This window comes from Entelurus aequoreus, linkage group LG09, assembly GCF_033978785.1.
Source record: "Entelurus aequoreus isolate RoL-2023_Sb linkage group LG09, RoL_Eaeq_v1.1, whole genome shotgun sequence".
In the NCBI taxonomy this organism is placed as follows: Eukaryota; Metazoa; Chordata; class Actinopteri; order Syngnathiformes; family Syngnathidae; genus Entelurus; species Entelurus aequoreus.
The window spans coordinates 44,421,502-44,447,281 of NC_084739.1; the positions used below are offsets into that span (position 1 = coordinate 44,421,502).

At 41.1% G+C, this 25,780-nt stretch overlaps 1 protein-coding gene and 1 long non-coding RNA gene across 3 annotated transcripts in view; one reads left to right on the forward strand and one right to left on the reverse strand.

Moving 5' to 3' along the window:
• Window positions 1-25,780, reverse strand: part of thada (THADA armadillo repeat containing) — a 251,978-nt gene that overhangs the window by 135,287 nt on the left and 90,911 nt on the right. For both annotated transcript variants that reach the window (XM_062058803.1, XM_062058804.1), the window contains exons 27-28: window positions 14,135-14,224; window positions 6,096-6,227 (exon numbers count right to left, since the gene is read on the reverse strand). In XM_062058803.1, the coding sequence (XP_061914787.1) occupies window positions 6,096-6,227; window positions 14,135-14,224 (222 nt within the window). The remainder of the gene's footprint in view (window positions 1-6,095; window positions 6,228-14,134; window positions 14,225-25,780) is intronic.
• Window positions 1,978-24,124, forward strand: LOC133657460 (uncharacterized). The gene is made up of 3 exons (XR_009827272.1): window positions 1,978-2,274; window positions 23,724-23,977; window positions 24,074-24,124. It is a non-coding gene; the product is annotated as an uncharacterized LOC133657460 (long non-coding RNA).

The window sequence follows — 25,780 nt, forward strand, 5'->3', positions numbered from 1 at the left end:
ATATATACTTACACCATGTATATAAAACCCTAATGAAGGTGGTTGGATGTTTTTTTAGGGGCTCTACAGGCAGAATTGAACGGCTCTCGTAGGCTCCATTGTAAGTGGACTTTTGATCACATTTATTTAATATTTAGAATGCATTAAAAAAAAAATCCATCCACCGTCATGTTTTTAATCATGATTGTGAACAGAAGGCAAAATTTTAAAAAAGCGCAGTTCCCCTTTCTGTGTTAATTTTGGTATGACATGCATTGTGAAACTGGAACTCATTCGCAACCTGAGGAGCACCTGCATAGACCAATAATAATTACCGGTATAAAGACCGAAATTTAGTGAGTGGCTAATGCAGTATTCAAATACAGTCATTCTTTGTGGAAGAATGAAATTATAAGTTAAGTTCCTATTTTGTACACCTGAAGAGAACACAGTTTTCACCAAACCAAAGTGAAAAATTATTTTAAAATATACTCTATTATATTACAAAACTAATGAGGTTGAGTTTGAGGTCAGGCCCCAGTTGCATGTGAAGTCAATGAACATGTTTGAATAATATTTGTAGACTTTTCCAACTCAGGAATGTAAAAAATGAAGGTTGGAACTGCTGTTTCCCATTCGTCTGAACGCTTCACTCCCCTGTAAACAGTGCAGTACATGATAAAGAATACAATCTAATCACTGAGTGTGACATTAGACTGTACAAACAACAAAACCTTGTACAATCCAAAACTTACAAAAAAAATGAAATACTTAAATTATACACTGTTTTTGGTTACAATATAGTCACATGTTTCATTGTTAGCATAATTAATTTTTACGAGAAAATCTTGTGATAATATGTTGAGTCAAAGTTGTAGAGATACCAGTGCAAAGTAAAATAAAATAAATAAACCCAAACACAATGTTTAGACTACATGTGTTGTGTCTTGATGATAGTAAGCTTCTATACTTAGAAAGGCAGTGAAGCAGAGAAACTTTGTTTGAGAACATTTTCGTCGTCGGGTGAGCAGGTGTGTGACCCTATTGATGTGATGTGAGCATTCCAATCGGCCTGCAAGCCGAGTGCAATCACATTCTCATTGATAGTAATGACAACAGGGAGGAGCTGAAGATGGAACATAATGCATTTGGTAAAGTTGGCCACTGAGGCAGCCCAGTGGTATGTCAGAACATTGCTCAAGGATGCGTCAGCTTGTATAAAAGCAAAGGAACAGTTGAGAGATGCAAATAAACAAAACATCTATATGCTTTGGACAGGGCTGCAACGATTAGTCAGTTAAAGCAATTTATTTGGTTAGAAAAATGCTTTGATTCATATTCTGTTGCTTCGATAAATTACTTGATGAATGTTCTGAAGGTTTGCATATTTCTGTAAATTGTCGATTTTAGTTCTATAGATGAATAATTTCTGTTAAGGGACTAATTATTATTATTATTTATTTCCATTTCATATGTGTTGTTTGGGAAGGTGTAATGTATTTTCGTTAGATTGTTTAACCGTTGCTACGGTTACGGTTGCCACGGTTACGGTTGCCATGATTACGGGCACTTCCGTTTCCGCCGGCAGGTAGGAAAAAGTATTTAAAAGGAGCTCCAGCATTGACAGGCAGCGGAGCGTCGGTAATACTACCCGGAAGATAGAGTTCACCACAGTTGCAGATCGGATAAGTAACTACTCTAAGCTTCTTTTTTAAGTTTGTTATAAGTGACAGTTAAGTGCCAGTGCACTAGTTTAAGTTTAAAGACGTTTTGGGCGCTTCACGTTGCCAGTAGGAGGTGAAGCGCATTGCTAACCGCTAGTTAGCTCACCGCAGCTCGCACCTGTGTTTGCGTGCTGCCCAGTGACTTCACGAACGCCAGGTTCAGTCACGTTTGGACTAAGTTTATAGAAGAGACACTCTCCCCTGTGACTATTTATTGTTTGGAGAGCGAGTGTAGAGTTTAGTTGTGTGCTATCGTGGCTACCTTGCTGCGAGGGAAGTGGACAGCGCGAGGTACGAGTGTTAATTGCACACACTCACCGTCTAGTCGACAGAGAGGTGACCCAGGACGAGGCTGGTTCTCCTCTCGCTCCAGACTAAGACTCGTGAGGCGAGCTAAGAGGAAGCACGGCCGAGCCCCCCACCCCTTCTCTACTCTACAACGGGAGGTGTCCCCCCTCTCCAACGCCCCCTTTGTATCCAGCATTTGCAACTCACCACCCCCACCCCTACGTGCACCAACGATCCAGCAGGACCACAACAGACTATCTTCTGGCCCAGCCAAGGGGCCCAGGTTGGACTGTGTGTGTGTGTTGTGTAATTGGTTTAGTGCGGGAGGTTTCATTGGGGAGGTAGCGTGTGAGTGCTGATGAGTGTATGAGTGTAATCAATGTGTTTATTATTGTCTGATTATTGTATATTATATGGTATATAGTAAATTGGTTAACTATATAAGTGGTGTCCTCTCACTCTCTCCTAGACTATCTTTATTTGGTAAATAGTGAAAATTAGAGCATCCCCCTAAAGTAAATATACAATCCTTTACAGGCTCCCGAACAATGAATCTCACTAATTGAAATTGATAACATTTGATTTGCATTGAGTCGCTGGAACTTTAAATCTTTCAGTGTCCGCATGGCTGCTGCACGAGAGCACACGTGAAAGCGGTGGTTTGTGGGTGCCCCTGTGTAGCTGTGTAGTTTATTCATGCACACGCATGCTGTTGATGATGTTAATTTATCAGGAAAAAAATGAAGGTTATGGCAAGTATAATTTTTTTCCCACCTATTTTCCTAAAGTACGTTTTTAGGCTAAGTGTGTTTTATCCCATTACTCGATTAATCGAACTAACTAATCAATAGATTATTTGATTACTAAAATAATTGATAGCTGCAGCCGTAGCTTTAGAAGACTATGTTTATAGTATGTTCAGTTTCAATAAAATTGTATTTAGGATAGCCAATTGAGATGCAGCATCTATTTTTCTTAAGGCAGTACCACACAAATACAGAAAAACATAAACCATGCATTACAATAAAACACAACAAACACAAAAACACACTGCTCTGTGAATGTGCAAGTTTTATGCAAGATTGTGCAAAAGCTGTAGTTATGGTACAAAATGTTACATCAAGCTATATAGGCATGCCTAATAAATGAGTACTGTGCATATATTTGCTAATAAAGAAAGCTCTAATAACATTTTAAGATTATCAAACAAACTTTGCTTTTGGTTTTCAATTCAGCAATTGCATACCACTGGATGTAAAATATAATTGTTTACATGTAACCATATATAGCTCTGTCTGGGGTAAAAATGATTTCATGTGTGACTTTATATCTAGCAAGAATTCTCAGTTGCTCATTAAATGTCAACATTTGTATCCGAAACGTGTGTAATTGTGTCGTTCACTTGTTGCTAACGCACTCAAGTAACATGCTTAACATGTTTGACCTGGACCAGACTCAAGACTCTGTGGCAGCCAAGCAAACAATAATTTTGGCTTAAAAAAGCATTTGTGTTTTTGCTGGAATTTTCAGAAGAGATTTAGATGGCAGGCAATATGCGGTCCAAGGACAAACAAAAATATAAGGCAGTCGCTCAAAGTAAGCCACTGTGACCAACAGTCATGCGATGTTCTAAGTGACATCGAAGCAAGTAAGCAAACCATGTGGGATGCTGTCCAGTGGGTGTACTCAGATATTCCAGTGATGTGCCATGTTAGCTGTTAGAGTTTGAAACACACTTAATAATTAGTAAGAAAGTTGCCACAGCAAGGCACCAGTAATCTTGAAAGTGTGTTTGTTGTCCTAATCATGTTGGAAAACTGCCATGTGACACAGTTTTTGCAGGGAGGTCATCATGCTCTGCTTTAGTATATCACATGTTGGAATTTGTTCAATGAACCACAGCTCTCTCATGCCACCACCAGACACAACCACAACCATGCTTGATGTTAGCAAGACAATCATTGCGGTACTAACTTGTTTTTTCAGCTAGACAATTATTATTTTTTAGACTATAATGACTGTGTCAAGTCATTTTCAGTGGATAGTAAATGTACAGTATACTGCTATAGGTGGGTTGCATATGACATCACATCCGTTTTCTTTTTCTTCACAGCTTAATATACACGATGGTCAAGCAGCTTGAGCGCAGCATTAAAACAAGTGAGAGCGAGTATAAAGTTTGAGCAGAAAATGCTGTATTGCTGTTCTGTTCTTGGGTGTTCCAATCTTTCAAATAGAGAAATAGGAATAAAAACAAGTGAGTGTGAGTGTAAAGTTTGAGCAGAAAATGCTGTATTACTGTTCCATTCTTGGGTGCTCCAATCATTCAGATAGGGAGACACAAAATAGCTTTCATAGAGTCCCGAAAGCGGTGGCTCATAAAGGTAATAAAGTCAGGAAAAAACGAAAGTGCGTCGAAGGAAATGGCTCTTAAAAATATCACTTTCATCATCTTGTGGAATACAATCGGACCGCTTGTGTCTGTAGCAATCACTTTGTAAAATGATTGTTAGAACATTTGATTTGTTTGAGAACCTTTCTGTGATGCAATCGAGTTTATTCTGTACTATATTAGTAGTGTTTGATAGCAGAACTAAACGTAAAGAAAAGACAATAGATCCAATTTTTTTTTTTGTTCTTTTGTGGTTGCTATGCCTAAATATAACTGCGAATCCACTGTATTTTCTTTCTCAATTTTCATAACAGAAACTAAAAGCTTTAGTTGTAGTTGTGCAGGAAAGCCAAATGCTTTGTTCAACACGAATGACATTATAGCGTCTGGTGATATTTGTTAGCAACAAGAAAAAATCCTTAGTATTAATAAACTACATGAATACATATCTCGTAGCCTCAACAGCATAAACTATATCTTGATATCACTAGCAAAGATTGATGCAAAACAACAGGGACATCCAAAACTAAAACACAATACACTTCACATCATAAAAACAACTGCAGACATAAATTGTAGATGAGACTAATATGACACATCTGTCTTTTGGGTTATCAAGTTGTGCAAATAATAGCTATGCAAAACATGAGCTGAACATCGGTTAAAGTGAACTCTACAAGTATATGTATTGGCGGGTAAGCTTGGCTCAGCTCGCGGCATCATGGTCTACTACAAGAGTAGTTTGTTTTTAAGTATTTATTTTCAAACGTGATAAAGTAAGCAGTCTTGCTCCTGCTCTACAGTTTTAAACAGTAACAGTAATCCAGTACGAGTAATTTTATTAGCTTCGGCCTATTTACGGTTTCATAAGCGTCCCAATGGTTAGTCTGCAGATGACGCTTTAAGTTTGTAGTAATTTTGCCAAAGGAAATAGAGCCACAGGGTTTACAAGTTGTTTTGTTGTCTACCGAGGCAAAGGTGAAGTTTGTCCGTATGTCTTCTCTTCTTTTTTTCCCCGTAGGGAAGACATCTTGTATTGATGTCTCGTATTAGGTCTTGCTTATCCGGGTGATAAATCAAAACACTGGGCCTTATGAAAGCACTAGTTTTGATTTGAACCCCTTCATACTTTTCCACGAGCCCTTTCCCACATGCAACTGTGATTGGATATTTTGACCCACCCGCTCAAAGACTAATTTAAATATGATTGGATTTCGTCTGTCAACAATTTTGTCTCGTTTTAATTTGTTGACTAAATTGTCAATTGTTTAAGTCAACATGCTTTTGTTTTCATTCGTTATCGTCCTAATTTCGTCAAAGGAAAATAGGTTGTTGACAATTATGAACACAAACATTTTTAGTCAACAAAATTAACACCAGTGCAGATGTACCTAAAGTTGTGCCCTGGCAAATCTAAATCATGCTTATGAGATTTATTTTTAAACACGTCTGGGAAAAAAAAAAACATTGCAGTGACGACTTAAGTTTTACTGGACTATAGAGTGCACTGGCATATAAACCACACCGGACTCTAAGCTGCAGATCTTTTTTGGCAGCCCTTTAGAGGGCGTTCGCAGCCCAACAACGGGCCTCGGCTCTATGGTTAAGAAACTCTGACCTAAAACCACAAGGAAGTGTTTTAAATGTAGATTATCATCATAGGTCCCGTACAAGTCATCTTCCGTTGCTTTATTTTAACACTTTTTCCTTACCTGATAATGAACGGCATAAAAGGCGCAAGTCCCATCGGTGAAGAAGTGCCATCCATTGGAGAAGGGTAGAGTCGACTGAGCACCAGCAGCAGCAAGAAGAGACTGGGATGAAGCCGCACCTGACCGCTGTGACTGCACACATACACAGACAATTTACACACTGTGCATGTATCACCTCTACACATGCAGTCGCAGTCATTTAGTTTTTCACAAAGTTTAAAACCGTACAAATCTGTCAATATTTAGTTGACGTGTGAAAACACATAATTGAGACCTGTTGATTCTGCATTCATGGTGGACACGCATTTGTATCCCAAATTTGAACTCTAAAATAGAGAGCAGAAAAATACAGCAACAAATTAATTTAGAGCAGTTATTCTCAATTGCTGACCCATTTTCAGTGGCCTTTGCCTGTGTAAAAAAAGCCCCCCCAAAAATATTTTTCATGGTAAAAAAAAACAAAAAACGATATACTGTATATGTCTGCCCGTTTTTATGGACGGAATTTCTAGGCACAGTCAGGGCGTTGAGGGGATCCTGTTTGGTAGCTGTAGAATTAGGTCTCTGCTTTTTGCAGATGATGTGGTCCTGATGGCTTCATCTGGCCAGGATCTTCAGCTCTCACTGGATCGGTTCTCAGCCGATTGTGAAGCGACTGAGATGAGAATCAGCACCTCCAAGTCCGAGTCCATGGTTCTCGCCCAGAAAATGATGGAGTGTCATCTCTGGGTTGGAGAGGAGATCTTGCCCCAAGTGGAGGAGTTTGAGTACCTCGGAGTCTTGTTCACGAGTGAGGGAAGAGTGGATTGTGAGATAGACAGGCGGATCGGTGCGGCGTCTGCCGTGATGCGGACACTGTATCGATCTGTTGTGTTAAAGAAGGAGCTAAGCCGGAGGGCAAAGCTGTCAATTTACTTCCGTCGGGTGGCGGGGCTCTCCCTTAGAGGTACGGTGAGACGCTTTGTAATTCAAGGGGAGCTCAAAGTATGAGGTGGTTCGGGCATTTGGTCAGGATGCCCCCGAACGTCTCCCCGGGGAGGTGTATAGGGCACGTCCGACCGGTAGTAGGCCACGGGGAAGACCCAGGACACGTTGGGGAGACTATGTCACCCTGCTGGCCTGGGAATGCCTTGGGATCCACCAGGAGGAGCTGGACAAAGTAGCTAGGGCGAGGGAAATCTGGGCTTCCTTGCTTAGACTGCTGACCCGCGACCCAGCCTTAGATAAGCGGAAGAAGATGGATGGATAGATGGATGCCTGCCCATCTGTGGCGTCATCAAAACAAAAATGGCGGATTGCGGTGGTCGAGAAAGGTCACATGAAATCCAAACGTGTTGGTGCGGACATTTTAGGAAGAGCTAGAATTGCCTGAGGACAGAGGACAACAAACACCACTCAACACACAGCATTGTGTTTACCTGCACACACAGCATCAACCACCTGAAGCCATTTACTGATAATTAGGCGCATCGTTGTGTTAACTCCACCCATACCCAGAGTCAGATCAATAGTCAGCAAGATCATACAAAAACAAAGTTCAACAAAACGGCAAAATTATAAATGACAACAAAAAACTTTCATTTACAGCACGATTGCAAAAGCCACAACAAATACAAACGACACAATACAATAATATAAACCTGCAACACAACTTTGAGCCACGAAAGACAGAAACACCAGAAGTGACAGAGGAGCAAGTTACCGCGACAGACAAACTTACGGAACATTACACCATGAAGCCAACACACAACATCAAGGAAAATTGATTTCATCAGAAACAAATAAATACAATAGATGGGTCAAGGAGGCTATGGATATTAGGAAGTGAGGGGCCAACACCATCAACAGGGATGAGGGGGCACACATGCTAATGTACACCTTAGACGCTGCCCTTCATTAGCAACGCCTGCGCGGAAAACAGATATGGCCAGGTCTTCAAAATAAACGCGCTACGCTATACATCCGGTCAAACTACATTTAGGGTTTCTCCTTGCCACACCTAACAAAATAAAGTAATATAATGTACTGTAGCGTCCAGAAGAAAACAAAGTCTGCCTTTTTTTTTTAGCTTTTATTGCCAATTTTATGAATATAACGGGCCGAATTCCAACAAGTATTTCCTTTGTGCACACACGTCTACCTCCGTGCTTCACTTCAAGACAACATTTCCTTATTCTCCGCCGACAAGGTGTGTTCACAGATCATGGGAAAAATTACCATCATAAATAATAGGGCTGCGAATCTTTGGGTGTCCCACGATTCGATTCAATATCGATTCTTGGGGACACGATTCGATTCAAAATCGATTTTTTTCGATTCAACGCGATTCTCGATTCAAAAACGATATGTTCCCGATTCAAAACGATTATCTATTCATTCAATACATAAGATTTCAGCAGGATCTACCCCAGTCTGCTGACATGCAAGCAGAGTAGTACATTTTTGTAAAAAAGCTTTTATAATTGTAAAGGACAATGTTTTATCAACTGATTGCAATAATGTCAATTTGTTTTAACTATTAAATGAACCAAAAATATGACTTATTTTATCTTTGTGAAAATATTGGACACAGTGTGTTGTCAAGCTTATGAGATGCGATGCAAGTGTAAGCCACTGTGACACTATTGTTCTTTTTAAAAAAAATTTATAAATGTCTAATGATAATGTCAATGAGGGATTTTTAATCACTGCTATGTTGAAATTGTAACTACCGTATTTTTCGGACTATAAGTCGCCGTTTTTTTCATAGTTTGGCCGGGGGTGCGACTTATACTCAGGAGCGACTTATGTGTGAAATTATTAACACATTACCATAAAATATCAAATAATATTATTTAGCTCATTAACGTAAGAGACTAGACGTATAAGATTTCATGGGATTTAGCGATTAGGAGTGACGGATTGTTTGGTAAACGTATAGCATGTTCTATATGTTATAGTTATTTGAATGACTCTTACCATAATATGTTACGTTAACATACCAGACACGTTCTCAGTTGGTTATTTATGCGTCATATAACATACACTTATTCAGCCTGTTGTTCACTATTCTTTATTTATTTGAAATTGCCTTTCAAATGTCTATTCTTGATGTTGGGTTTTATCAAATAAATGTCCCCCAAAAATGTCCTTCTTTATTATGCATTTTCGGCCGGTGCGACTTATACTCCGGAGCGACTTATACTCCTAAAAATACAGTAATATTGATACTGTTGTTGATAATATTCATTTTTGTTTCACTACTTTTGTTTTTTTCTGTGTCGTGTTTGTGTCTCCTCTCAATTGCTCTGTTTATTGCAGTTCTGAGTGTTGCTGGGTCGGGTTTGGTTTTGGAATTGGATTGCATTGTTATGGTATTGCTGTGTATTGTTTTGTTGGATTGATTAATTAAAAAATAAATAAATAAATAAATAAATGAAGAAAAAAAATAGATTTTTTAAAAATGAGAATCGATTCTGAATCGCACAACGTGAGAATCGCGATTCGAATTTGAATCGATTTTTTCCCACACCCCTAATAAATAACATACACATTAACACTAGCAGGTACAAAACCCAAAACCAGTGAAGTTGGGACGTTGTGTAATTCCTAAATAAAAACAGAATACAATGATTTGCAAATCATTTTCAACTTATATTCAATTGAATAGACTGCAAGACAAGATATTTAATGTTCCAACTGAGAAAATATTTTATTTTTTCAAATATAAATTAACTTATAATTTAATGGCAGCAACACATTGGAAACAAGTTGGCACAGGGGCGTCTTTACTAATGTGTTACATGGCCTTTCTTTTAACAACACTCAGTAAATGTTTGGGAACTGAGGAGACCAATTTTTGAAGCTTTTCAGGTATAATTATTTCCCATTCTTGCTTATGTACAGCTTAAGTTGTTCAACAGTCCAGGGTTTCCGTTGTCATATTTTAGGCTTCATAATGCGCCACACATTTTCAATGGGAGACAGGTCTGGACTACAGGCAGGCCAGTCTAGTACCCGCACTATTTTACTATAAAGCCACGCTGTTGTAACACGTGGCTTGGCATTGTCTTGCTGAAATAAGCAGGGTAACGTTGCTTGGATGGCAATATATGTTGCTCCCAAACCTGGATGTACCTTTCAGCATTAATGGTGCTTCACAGATGTGTAAGTTACCCATGCTTGGCACTAATACACCCTATACTATCACAGATGCTGGCTTTTCAACTTTGTGCCAATCGGATGGTTATTTGTCTCTTTGGTCCGGAGGACACGGCGTCCAGTTTCCAAACACATTTGAATGTGGAAGTCAGCACAAACCACTTAACACTTCTGCATCAGTCCATCTTAGATAAGCTCATGCCCAGCGAAGCCGGCAGAGTTGTTTGGGTGTTGTGATTAAGGCTTTCGCTTTACATAGTAGAGTTTTAACTTTACTTAAGATGTTGCGACAAACTGTAGTTACTACAGTTGTTTTCTGAAGTGTCACTGAGCCCTGTGGTGATATCCTTTACACCATGCCTGAGGGATCGAAGGTCCGTAATATCAGCCTTCGTGCAGTGATTTCTCCAGATTCTCTGAACCTTTTGCTGACAATACGGACCGTAGATGGTGCAATCCCTAAATTCCTTGCAATAGTTCGTTGAGAATGTTTTAAATTGTTCGACAATTTGCACACGCATTTGTTCACAAAGTGGTGACCTCGCCCAATCTTTGTTTGAGAATGACTGAGCATTTCATATTCTCATTTGATAATATAATATACATACATACATCACTACATATCTATAAATATCTATATATATATTATATATATATAATATATATATATATATATATATATATATATTATATATATATATATATAATATATATATATACATACATACATACATACTACTATTATCATATATATAAAAATAATATATATATATATACATATATACACATACATACATTATATATTTTACATAAACATGTTTCTTATGCACTCAAATAACATTTGAGAAAGTACATTATAAATTAACAGGGCATTAAAGACATTGGGATGTTTTGTTGCACTCAAGACACATTTACAATTTCCTATTAGATATAGTCTGCATAATCAAGGATTAGATTAATTACAATATACAAAGCTTTATTGATATTATATAAATGCTTGATGGTTTATCTTAGATGGGCGGTTTTAACTCACTAATATTTGCCATCAAGCCAAGCAGCTGTGTGCGCGTTATGTATCTACATGTGCTCCAACAGGGAAGCTCGTTAACTCATGAGAGTAGCACATGTGTCGTTTGCGAGAATGTCAATGTGTTGGCTAAGTGATGTCAGAGAGTGAGAGGGCGAGTAAAGAGAGAGAGAAGGAGCGTGTGCACAGCGCAGTACAGTCAGCTGCAAAACTATAATGAACGAACCAGATCGTCACGAATCGGCGGCTCGTCATTCTGACCCGAAAGCAGAGCTTAGCAGACCGGGTAAAGTGAAGGGTGTTCCCCCAACGAAACATTGACTCGCAGGGAACGCTCTGCCTGCGTCTCGAAAGGTAGTATAGTACTGATTTCAATTATTAGTATCACGGTACTTTTTAGTATGGTATACCATACAACCCTGATATACCCACACCCACACACACACAGCCTGCACACACATATTTATACATATATACTTATAACACTACACTACGTTCAAAAGCTTGGGGTCAACTTGAAATGTCCTTATTTTGAAGGAAAAGCACTGTACTTTTCACTGAAGATAACTTTAAACTAGTCTACACTTTAAAGAAACACACTATAACATTGCTCATGTGGTAAATGACTATTCTAGCTGCAAATGTCTGGTTTTTGGTGCAATATCTACATAGGTGTATAGAGGCCCATTTCAGCAACTATCTCTCCGAGTTCTAATGGTACAATGAGATTTGCTCACTAGGCTCAGAGCTAATTGATGATTAGAACACCCTTGTGCAATCTGTACACATCTGAAAACAGTTTAGCTCGTTACAGAAGCTACAAAACAGAAAACCCTTGTGCAATCATGTTCACACATCTGAAAACAGTTTAGCTCGTTACAGAAGCTACAAAACTGACCTTCCTTTGAGCAGATTGAGTTTCTGGAGCATCACATTTGTGGGGTCAATTAAACGCTCAAAATGGCCAGAAAAAGAGAACTTTCATTTGAAACTCGATAGTGTATTCTTATTCTTAGAAATGAAGGCTATTCCACAAAACTGTTTGGGTGACCCCAAACTTTTGAACGGTAGTGTACATACACATGTATAACAAGCTAAACTGTTTTCAGATGTGTGAACATGATTGCACAAGGGTTTTCTAATCATCAATTAGCCTTCTGAGCCAATGAGCAAACACATTGTACCATTAGAACACTGGAGTGATAGTTGCTGGAAATGGGCCTCTATACACCTATGTAGATATTGCACCAAAAACCAGACATTTGCAGCTAGAATAGTCATTTACCACATTAGCAATGTATAGAGTGTACTTCTTTAAAGTTAAGACTAGTTTAAAGTTATCTTCATTGAAAAATAAGGACATTTCAATGTGACCCCAAACTTTTGAACGGTAGTGTACATTACTTTTTTGAAACATGTTGCAGGCATCAAATTCCAAATGAGCTAATATTTGCAAAAAATAACATTTTCCAGTTCGAACGTTAAGTGTCTTGTCTTTTCAGTCTATTCAATTGAATATAAGTTGAAAAGGATTTGCAAATCATTGTATTCTGTTTTTATTTACGATTTACACAATGTGCCAAATTCACTGGTTTTGGGGTTTGTATATGCGTAATATATATATATATATATATATATATATATATATATATATATATATATATATATATATATGCATATATATATATATATATATATATATATATATATATATATATATATGCATATATTTTACACATATATACTATGTATTTATATATAAAAATGTGTGTGTGTGTGTGTGTATATATATACTGTGTATATATATATATATATATGTATATATATATATATATATATATATATATATACTGTGTATATATATATATATATATATATATATATATATATATATATATATATATATATATATGTGTGTGTGTGTGTGTGTGTGTGTGTGTGTGTGTGTGTGTATGTATGAATCATTAGGAGCAGATGTTTTTCCATTATGTCCTTTGCGTGTTTCTACATTGTGTGGCTTCACTAGCTCGATGCACTTCAGAGAATGGAGATTTGGCTGCGTGGGAAATCTGTGAATGTTTAAACCACTAGCCAAGGGAGTGAGGCAAATGTGAAAGAATCCTCAATTAATTGGATCCAAAGAAAGATAAAGCGGCATGGTGGGCTGTTAGATGACTCAAATGCTTTTAAAAAGGGAGTTTTGTCCGAGCAGTCAAAGATAAGGCAGATGAGTCTCAGTAGACTCAACTCCTCATTGCAGGAACACTAATTCAAAGTTGGCAACAGTTTCTTTATTCTTTAAAACCTTCAAGCTGATAGCTGGCTGATTGTCTAGGTCAGTGGTCCCCAACCACCGGGCCGCGGCCCGGTACCGGTCCGTGGATCGATTGGTACCGGGCCGCACAAGAAATAAAAAAAATAAAAAATAATAATAATTTATTTTTTATTTTCCTCCCTCCCCCATTTACACTCATTCACACTCATTCGCACAAAAGGGTTGTTTCTGTCTGTTATTAATATTTCTGGTTCCTACATTATATATCAATATAGATCAATACAGTCTGCAGGGATACAGTCCGTAAGCACGCATGATTGTATTTATTAATGACAAAAAAACAAAAAACAAAAAAAAAATATTATTATTTTTTTTTTTAACCCCCCCCACGCTCCGGTCCGTGGGACAAATTTTCAAGCGTTGACCGGTCCGCAGTTACAAAAAGGTTGGGGACCACTGGTATAAGTGATAATAAAAACACAGGCGTACAACCAAATGCAATGCAGAGCTCATATTCTTGACATAGTTGTACAAGGTGTTTGGTTTGAAGATGATAACTTTAAGAGTTCATCAGGAAGAATTAGACCACCCACTCACCTTTCCACTGTGACCGCTGCCTCCTTGAGCTGGTTCAGAAGAAACGGATAAAGGGCAGGAAAACGAGTAAAAAACTCTCTGCCAGTCATCCTGAGGGTAGAAACAGAATAAAAAAAATGTTTGGATTACAAATGCAGACAAAAAAACTCCACTAAGCTCAATGCATGTGGGTTACATTGTGTTTCCAGTATGCTGGTAGCAAAACTCACAACACAAACATTTACAACTACAATTACTGCAGATCAATATGGCCCTTATACCCATTTCCACTGAATGCATAACGGCTATGACTACGGCTCCACTCCACTGCGGAAAGTCTCCAGGCTCTGCCATCCGTCAATACTAGTGGGGGAAATAATCGATTTTTAGATGCATCGCAATTCGGATATTGGTGATTGTAAACATTGATTAGTAAATGCAAATATTCGATTATATATTTATTGTAAATAATGTATTTACGCACGTCAAAAGTGGTAAAGGAATGGCTAAATCAGGCTAGAATTAAGTTTTTAGAATGGCCTTCTCAAAGTCCTGACTTAAACGTGTGGACAATGCTGAAGAAACAAGTGGGGGGTAGTGAAGGGTGTATATTGTAAAGAAGAGTTAATGCTGCAAGAGGTTCTGGGTATTTGTTCTGTTGTGTTTATGTGGTGTTACGGTGCGGATATTCTCCCGAAATGTGTTTGTCATTGTTTGGTGTGGGTTCACAGTGTGGCGCATATTTGTAACAGTGTTAAAGTTGTTTATACGGCTACCCTCAGTGTGACCTGTATGGCTGTTGACCAAGTATTCACTTGTGTGTGTGAAAAGCCGTAGATATTATGTGACTGGGCCGGCACGCAAAGACAGTGCCTTTAAGGTTTATTGGCGCTCTGTACTTCTCCCTACGTCGTTTTCTCTGCTATGTTTAATCGGTGCTCTAGTCCTTGACGATATACTAACTAACTAACTAAATTAACCTACACTAATATGCACCATTAAAGTTGGAGGAGTCCAAATGATGACTGTGTGTTCTCTGACCGGAACCCCAACGTGGTCAATATCCGAAAAAACCAGTCGCAGAGTTTAATACTCAACAAAGGTCCTTCGAGCCGGATATAATTGGCTACAATGGAAATGTCATCAGAGGATGAATCTGCGTCTCCATTCCATCCTGATGTACGAGGCCGATCGGTGAGGGAACGCCGCACCCCAAAACATCTCGAAGACTACATCCTTGCCTATAATGTGCACCGACCTGCCCTTTCCTCCCCCCCTGCCGAGATGGAGGAGCAGAGAGGAGCAGCAGCAGCCGCAGTGAACAGTAGCCAAATAGATGACAGAGTAACCTCACATCGTGCCACGTCAGTCGACATCCTGAATGTTTCTTCACGCAGGAAACTAATGGAATCAGTAACAGTAAAGGAAAAGGAGGAGACAGACGAAATTACTCGACTTACTGCTAAACTCCGCCAATATGAGAGCAGACAACGGCGACGGCAACAGCTGATAAAACACATATCGTCCTTCCTCATGGAAGAAGAAATGGATGGAAATGACCTTCATACGGACACGGAGCCTTCACCAGCACAACCTCCTTCAGTGAGCGACAGTTGTGCTGCAATTTCCATTTCACATACTCCCTCACCTGAACCAGTAACAAAGCAACTGCACTTTGTAAAGCCTCCACTTGGGGGATGTATAACAGCAAGCACACATTCAGTGTCAGGGAATGAAACTAATAAAGTGGACATTATTCCTGCAGCTGCACGTGAGAGAGCTGCTTCCCCACTTACATTAACACAAACATTCTCACCACAATGCCCAAGCTCCCCCTCCTCTGTTGCTTCATATAGAATGGTGTTGCCTGCTGTACATCAGGAACAACTCCCCAGTCAGGACACATTATTACTACAACTCAAGGGCCCTCCTCAGCACTGTGGCAAATCTGGAGAATGCATCCACCCAGCCGATCATCAACGCACTACAGCAACCTGTACACCTGCAGTTGCTTCTAACAACCCCCTGAATGTGCTCAGTCATCCCTTTCCACCTGCAATACCTGACGCTCACTCAGGTGCAAACGTAACTCATCACCTCCCCGGACTCACAGCAGTAACAACACCTCAGTACCCATTATACACTTCACCACAAGAGGGTAGCATGCCCACAGTCTATCAGCCACAGATGCTGTCAAGTCACAATGTTCCCCCATTACCCACTAACTTGTCACAACGCTCAACATATGGTGTGTCACAACGCTCAACTTACGGGGTGCCACAACCTAAAATTACAGATTTTACTGCAGATAGTGAAAGAGAGTTTGCTAACCTCAAGCTTGCTCTTTGTAACCTACTCGAACCCCATCCAGACTTAAGTGAGAATTATAAATATCATGTGCTACTTGAACATCTCAAGCTTCCCGAAGCACAAATGATAGGTCAGTCGTGCCGCCACCATCCATACCCATATACAGCCACCATGCAAGCTTTGCAGTTCCAGTATGGTCAGCCACATCAGCTTGCTCAAAGCGAAATAGCTGCCATTCTGACCTCCCCAGATGTCAAGCCGACAGATGCCCGCACCTTTCAGAGCTTTGCTCTGCGAGTCCATATCCTAGTAAGCATGCTGCTCTCCTTAGAGGGACCACAAGGCATGGAACTGAACTGCTGCTCACATGTCGATCGCCTACTTAGCAAGCTGCCAAAGTACCACAGAGATGGGTTCATCGAGCATTTACAGTTACAAGGCAAATTAAATAGCACAAGTCTGAACCCCTACAACCTGCAGGACCTAAATGGATGGCTTCAAGGTAAAGCACAACAGCAGCGCCTTTCCAGCAGATTGGTGCAACGCTATCAACAGGAGAAGCCCTCGGGGAGCGCAACAGAAAAAAGTCCCTTCAGGAACAAAGGTCAAGCTACAGCTGTATATCTTGGAGCAGTGCCAACACGACAGGGTGCCTCCACTAAGCACGCTCTTGCTGACACCATCAAAGCTAACAAAATGCATTGTCTCTTCTGCAATAGCAAGGAACACTATATTGGTCGCTGTCAACAGATCAGAAAACATTCTGCGGCGCACCTGGATAAATGGATAGTAGAAGAAGGACGATGCTGGATATGTGCACGTGCTCATGCACCCGACGCATGTACTCTCAAGAAGCCGTGCAGCGACTGCAATGGTATCCACCTCCAAGTTCTCCACAATGTAGCTCAACGGTATACTGAAGACACCCAGATGACTCCCACAGAGAGTCGTGTCTATTTGACTCCCAGCATCACCTCAAGTAGAGTGCTCCTGAAAGTTGTTCCTGTACTGCTGCATTATAATTCAAAATCAACGGAGACATTTGCTGTCTTAGATGATGGGGCTCAACGAACTATGATTTTACCTGACGCAGCACAACATCTACACTCGCATGGCCAACATGAAATCCTTGCCCTGCGCACCGTGCGCACAGACCTTACCCACCTCAAGGGTTTAACAGTTGACTTTGAGATTTCCCCTATAAAGAACCCAGGGAAACGTTACCAAGTGCAAGGTGCGTTTACTGCACAAGGTCTGGATCTGATGGAGCAGACCTACCCAGTTCAGAGACTTCAGAGGACGTACACACATCTACGTGGGATTTCGTTGCAACCATTCTCCAATGCACGCCCCCTAGTGTTAATTGGGTCAGACAATGTGCACCTGATCACTGCCACGAAGCCAGTCCGCCAGGGAAATAATGGAGGACCCGTAGCAATCCACACAGCACTTGGATGGACTTTACAAGGGGCGGAGGAAAGAACACAAGGACAGAGCTCAACACAATTGTGTCTCTTTACCTCACTTGCCACTCCCAATGACATCTTGTTTCGTAATGTGGAAAAGTTATGGCAACTTGATGTTTTGCCTTTCAGGAACGAAAAGATGGTTGTTCGCTCTCGTGAAGATCAGGAAGCAATCACCCTATTGGAGACAAGAACTCAGCGAGTCGACATAGAGGGTGTCCAGCGCTATGCAACACCCCTCCTAAGGAAAAAAGATATGCCTAAACTCAACAGTTCCATATCCACCGTTATGGCTCACTTGAGAAGCACAGAGAAAAGGCCAAAAGGACCGGAGAAAGATTCAACCCTGACTTCATCCGAACTAAAGAGCATCACCTTCTGTGGTCTTGCAGTAGTGCAAAGCGACAATAATATTCCGGATGCTTCTCTATTCAATACCTGGAAAGAATTAGTAAAAGTCACTCAGCAGGCGGGACAGGAAAGACCAGGAGGTTCGACACACAGTCAGACAATCAGCTCCCAAGAAGCTGAGTTTCTGTTGCTGAGAAGATGTCAAGTTCAAACCTTTCCCGCAGACATCATGTCTCTTAAAACACAGAACGCAGTGTCAGCTAAGAGTCGTCTGGCGTGCCTCTCTCCTGAGTGGGACTCAACTACAGGGTTAATTCGAGTTGGGGGTAGGCTGCGACGACTCCAGAACTCGGACTTAGAAGAGATCCATCCTATTGTGCTGGACCCAAAACATCAGATAACTAAACTCCTCATCAAGGACATGGACGAACGTCTTCTGCACCCAGGTACAGAGCGAGTGTATGCAGAACTTCGAAGACATTACTGGATTCTGCGAGGACGACAAGCAGTCAGGCACCATCAGCACAATTGCCCATCTTGTCAACGCTGGCGAGCTCAACCGACAGTCCCAAGGATGGCAGATCTTCCACCACAACGCCTCAGACTTCTCTGTCCACCCTTCCTTTCAACAGGTGTGGATTGTTTTGGACCTTATCTGGTCAAAGTGGGCAGAAGATCAGAGAAACGATGGGGTGTCATTTTTAAGTGTCTTACAACTCGAGCAGTTCACATCGAGCTTCTCAACTCCATGGATGCCGATGCATTCCTTCTCGCTCTACGTCGGTTCATTGCCAGAAGGGGAAGACCAAGAGAGGTACTGTCAGATTGTGGGACCAACTTCCGAGGAGCCGAAAGAGAACTCAGGACAGTGTTTGCAGAGATGGAACCTCAGCTACGAGAGCAACTGACAGAATATCAGATTGACTTCAAATTTAACCCTCCAAATGCCCCTCATTTTGTGGGGCATGGGAACGGGAAATTAGATCCATCAAGGCCAGTCTCCAAGTCGCAGTAGGAGGGCAATCAGTCACAGAAGATGTCTTGCACACAACTCTAGTAGAAGTGGAGGGGATACTGAACTCAAAACCCCTAGGGTACGTATCATCTGATGTTTCTGATCTGGACCCAATCACCCCAAACATCCTTCTCATGGGGCGGCGGGATTCTGCACTGCCTCAAGTAGTTTACGTCCCAGCTGTCATGGGGCGGCGGAAATGGCGCCATTGTCAAACACTTGTGGATCAGTTTTGGATCCACTTCATACGCAGCTATCTACCCACTTTGCAGACCAGGTCAAAATGGCAGAGGTCTTCCGAAAATTTAACCATCAACTCTGTAGTTCTGATGGTGGACCCTTTACTTCCAAGAGCACAGTGGCCCATCAGCAGAGTGGTTAAGACCATTCCGAGTCAAGATGGACAGGTCAGGGCTGCTGAGGTAATGGTCAAGAGTAAAGTCTACACCAGACCGGTAGCTCGCTTGATCCCACTTCCAAGTTTAGAGGATGACAGTAAGGACACTTGAGGAATTCCTGTAGTTACACATTTGTTGTACAAATGTGGGGGCGGCTGTTAAGAATTCCCCATGTTATCTACGTTTCAGATACTTTATTTTGAAGCATTTCATGACAGTGTCACTTCCGCTTCCTTCCTGTAGGGGTCACTTCCGCTTCCCTTTTGACGTGTGTTAATGTGTGCTGACTTGTTTTCTCTGCTATGTTTAATCGGTGCTCTAGTCCTTGACGATATACTAACTAACTAACTAACTAAATGAACCTACACCAATATGCACCATTAAAGTTGGAGGAGTCCAAATGATGACTGTGTGTTCTCTGAACGGAACCCCAACGTGGTCAATATCCGAAAAAACCAGTCGCAGAGTTTAATACTCAACAGCTAATGACAACTGAAGGTATTACATTACATCAAGGTTTCCCCTACATGTAATTGATCGTAGCGCAATGGCACGGTGAGATAAATGCCGGCACACATTCAAATGTGTTTTTATTTATTTATTTATTTATTTTTAACATAAAAACAAAGTACAGTGAAAACTCGATTCACGAACGCTTCTATTTGTTCTTTTTGTACTCCGGCTTCCTCCCACCTCCAAAGACATGCACTTGGGGATAGGTTGATTGGCAACACTAAATTGGCCCTAGTGTGTGAATGTGAGTGTGAATGTTGTCTGTTAATCTGTGTTGGCCCTGCGATGAGGTGACGACTTGTCCAGGGTGTACCCTGCCTTCCACCCGAATGCAGCTGAGATAGGCTCTAGCTCCCCCCGTGACCCCAAAAGGGACAAGCGGTAGAAAATGGATGGATGGATGGTCTACGAACATTGAGATCAAGCCAAATATGCCTCGATGTGCGACCAATGGCGTACGGTCATTTAATTCATTTTTTCATTTATTTAGTTTTCCGTCGGAACTGCTATGCGCGTGACGTCACGGATTATAGCGGACATTTTGGGACACCATTGTGGCCAGCTATTAAGTCGTCTGTTTTCATCGCAAAATTCCACAGTATTCTGGACATCTGTGTTGGTGAATCTTTTGCAATTTGTGTAATGAACAATGGAGATAGCAAAGAAGAAAGCTGTAGGTGGGAAGCGTTGTATTAGCGGCAGGCTGCAGCAACACAAACACGTAGCGGCTACGTCGTAGCCGTTGTTTCATTGTTTACATTCCCGAACGATGACAGTCAAGCTTTACCATTGGCCTGTGGAGAACTGGGACAACATAGACTCTTACCAGGAGGACTTTGAGTTGGATACGCATGCTTGTGGAGATGGGACAACAGAGACTCTTACCGGGAGGACTTTGAGTTGGATACGCGCTACCGTGAGCACGCAGCTGCGGCTTCCAAACATTTGATCGCTTGCCCGTACGTGGGTGCTGCTATGTGCATGTCACGTATGTAACTTTGGGGAAATATATGTGCTGTATGAACTTTGGGGAGGTGAACGGTACTTTGGGCTGTGGGATTGAGTGTGTTGTGCGGGTGCTTGATTTGTATTGGCGGGTTATATGGACGGGAGGGGGGAGGTGTTTGTTATGTGGGATTAATTTGTGGCATATTAAATATAAGCCTGGTTGTGTTGTGGCTAATAGAGTATATATATGTCTTGTGTTTATTTACTGTTTTAGTCATTCCCAGCTGAATATCAGGTCGCACCCGCCTCTCACAGCATCTTCCCTATCTGAATCGCTTCCACTGCCCTCTAATCCTTCACTCTCACTTTCCTCATCCACAAATCTTTCATCCTCGCTCAAATTAATGGGGTAATCGTCGCTTTCTCGGTCCGAATCGCCCTTGCTGCTGCTGGCCATGATTGTAAACAATGTGCAGATGTGAGGCGCTTCACAACCTGTGACGTCACGCTACTTCCGGTACAGGCAAGGCTTTTTTATCAGCGACCAAAAGTTGCGAACTTTATCGTCGATGTTCTCTACTAAATCCTTTCAGCAAAAATATGGCAATATCGCAAAATGATCAAGTATGACACATAGAATAGATCTGTTATGCCCGTTTAAATAAGAACATCTCATTTCAGTAGGCCTTTAAGGCAAGCTGTGGGTGTTTGGAAAAGTTTAAAAAGGGGAGACGTCATTCACATTTTACTGTGATAAGACCAGACTTTTTTGGAAAATATGCCAGAGGGGACCTTTATTACAGCGAAGGAGAATGCAGTACAGATACGATAGAGGAGCGCCTCAAACTCCTTGTTTGTGTTAACGCTAGCGGTGGCTGCAACATGTGCAAGGTAACACTATGCTTGTTTACTTCCCCCAGACTGCTCAACAAATGTCACAAATATACCAGATACAAAGATATTCCGCCTTTGTTTTTTTATTGTAGCAACATGTTTGGTAACATTTTGAAGTGCGCCAAACTGGATTTGTGTGTGTGCAGACATATTGACAGTTAAGCTGGCTGTTGTTGTGATGTTTGAATATAAAAAGAGATTGTTGAGCCATTACTCACTTGATATGTTATTTTGATGCACATACAGTGTATATACATATTATATTGTCTTCAAAGTGTGCATTTTATAATACAAAATGGGGACTTTTGCCGAGGCTCGAACCAATTATTCAGGTTTCCATTGTTTCTTATGGGGAAATCTGTTTCACTTGACAAACGTTTCGGTCGGAGAACCATGTTCAAGAATCAATTAAGTTTGTAGATCGAGGTTCCACTGCACAGTAATATATTGAATGGATATACTGTATATAGTCTATTATTCACGTACTAGTGGCCATAATAAGTTTGAAAAACAAAACAGGTATTTCAAGTTAATTAGGGCATTTCTTGTTGAAGCTTAAGTAAACTACCCTCATTTTGACATTACTACAAAGACGTCTAACTTTACTTTGTGTGTGTCTCCCAACATACAGTATGTTTGGAAGTCTCTGTGTGGAGTGTCAAGTGTGCATGTTCTCCCAGCTTACTCCCACATTCTAAAAATATTTACTGTATGTTAGGTCCATAGGTATGAATGTTAGTGTGAATGATTGTCTATATATGCCCTGCGATCAGCCATGTTCTTTTGGATTAGCTTGTCAATTATCTAGTCCATTAGCGTTAGGCTAGCTGCATTAGAACCAACCTTCATTCAACTGGGGACGGCGTGGCGCAGTTGGGAGAGTGGCCGTGCCAGCAACCTGAGGGTTCCTGGTTCAATCCCCACCTTCTACCAACCTCGTCACGTCCGTTGTGTCCTTGAGCAGGACACTTCACCCTTGCTCCTGATGGGTCGTGGTTAGGGCCTCGCATGGCAACTCCCGGCATCAGTGTGTGAATGGGTGAGTGTGGAAATAGTGTCAAAGCGCTTTGAGTACCTTGAAAGTAGTAAAGCGCTATACAAGTATAACCCATTCATTTAAAACTGTTTTTTTTTTTTCAGTTTATTCCATCCAGACATCCATTTTCTACCGCTTGTCCCTTTCAGGATCGTGGGGGGTGCTGGAGCCTACTATATTATATTAATTTAACATGATGACTACATCTACAGCACGATGTGACAGGGGTTAGTGCGTGTGCCTCACAATACGAAGGTCCTGGGTTCAATTCTGGGCTCGGGATCTTTCTGTGTGGAGTTTGCATGTTCTCCCCGTGACTGAGTGGGTTTCCTCCGGATGCTCCGGCTTCCTCCCACCTCCAAACACATACACCTGGGGATAGGTTGATTGGCAACACTAAATTGGCCCTAGTGTGTGAATGTGAGTGTGAATGTTGTCTGTCTATCTGTGTTGGCCCTGTGGTGAGGTGGCGACTTGTCCAGGGTGTACCCTGAGATAGGCTCCGCGACCCTGAACAGGACAAGCGGTAAAAAATGGATGGATGGATGGACTACATATACAGTATGTGCACTTCATGTGTATGTATAATGCACTTTCCTTAGTGTGCTTAGTTTTACAGTAACTTTATTGTGGCGAATATCAACAAAACATCTGAAGTTATGTTTTTCATTTCTAATAGGGACTGCGTGGCTTGGTGGGTAGAGCAGCCGTGCCAGAAACTTGACAAACTTGCTTGCCATCCAAATCACTGCTGTTGTGTCCTTGGGCAAGCCACTTCACCCTTGCCCCCAGTGCCTCTCACACTGATGAATGAATGATAGGTGGTGTTCGGAGGGGCCGTAGGCGCAAATTGGCAGCCACGCTTCCGTCAGTCTACCTCAGGACAGCTGTGGCTACAAATGTAGCTTACCACCACCGCCGTGTGAATGTGGGGTAAATGTCAACGCTTTCCGTATCTAGTTGATAAAAAAAGCGCTATATAAATGTAATCCATCCATCCATCCATTTTCTACCGCTTGTCCCTTTCAGGGTCGCGGGGGGCGCTGGAGCCTATCTCAGCTGCATTCGGGCGAAAGGCGGGGTACACCCTGGACAAGTCGCCACCTCATCACAGGGCCAACACAGAAAGACAAATTTCATGCTAACATTCACACATTAGGGCCAATTTAGTGTTGCCAATCAACCTATCCCCAGTGCATGTTTTTCCATTATCAATCCTAATCCATTATTATATTATAATATATATATTAAAACGACTATTTACTGTACATATTTGGCAAAGGAGGGCAGAATGTAGTGCTTTACAATAAGCAGCAACAATTGAAATTGCATTGATAAAAGAGAGCACTGTCTACCTAGTCAAATTCCTTGTATGTTAAACATACTTGGCCAATAAAACTGATTTTGATAATATAAGAAAACATCTGTTATTAATAACTAATAACACATACTTTTTTAAATTAACATAAAACATTTGTTTAGCCATTTGAAAGAAAATCTAAATTATCATGACATCATATATACTGTATGTTGTATTGATCCCTAGCCACGCCACCACATATATATTGGAAACCCTGTATATTATTTGATTATAATTGAATCATGATTATTCTTTCTTTTCATTATTGATTTTATTTGCCGTTTTTGTAATTTTATGCATCTTTAAGGCGGTTTGAATTACCTTGCATACAAATTGTGTGCTATAAATAAACAACCGCTCTAAACATTGCCCCATGCCTATTTTTGTACTGGATTTTCTGACTCGAATCTGCTCTGGGGTCCACACTTAATCCTATCGTGACATGTGATGCTGACACAGGCTTGATAAAGCTGGATGCTTGAGATGGATATTGGTAAAGTAATCTTTTGTGTCAGCTGGTTGTGTTTATGTTAAAGATTATATCAGGGTAACGTCAATCAGGTCACAAAGCAAAAAGGCCACACATGAATCCAAGCACATTACCGTAGTACTTCCTAAATAACATCGAAATAAGCACACTAGTTGGACTGGCCCCTCCTTGTTAATGCCTCCATTTAAATACGCAAATTATATCTAAATGAGCCCTACACCTCATATCTTCTCTGCACAATCAGAAACCCTTAAAGGCCTACTGAAACCCACTACTACCGACCACGCAGTCAGATAGTTTATATATCAATGATGAAATCTTAACATTGCAACACATGCCAATACGGCCGGGTTAACTTATAAAGTGCAATTTTAAATTTCCCGCGAAACTTCCGGTTGAAAACGTCTATGTATGATGACGTATGCGCGTGACGTGAATGGTCGGACACCATTGTATCCAATACAAAAAGCTCTGTTTTCATCGCAAAATTCCACAGTATTCTGAACATCTGTGTTGGTGAATCTTTTGCAATTTGTTTAATGAACAATGAAGACTGCAAAGAAGAAAGTTGTAGGTGGGATCGGTGTATTAGCGGCTGGCTGCAGCAACACAACCAGGAGGACTTTGACTTGGATAGCAGACACGCTAGCCGACGCTAGCCGCCGCTAGCCGCCGACCGCATCGATGATCGGGTGAAGTCCTTTGTCGCTCCGTCGATCGCTGGAACGCAGGTGAGCACGGGTGTTGATGAGCAGATGAGGGCTGGCTGGCGTAGGTGGATAGCTAAGGTTTTTAGCATAGCTTTGTGAGGTCCCGTAGCTAAGTTAGCTTCAATGGCGTCGCTAGCAACAGCATTGTTAAGCTTCGCCAGGCTGGAAAGCATTAA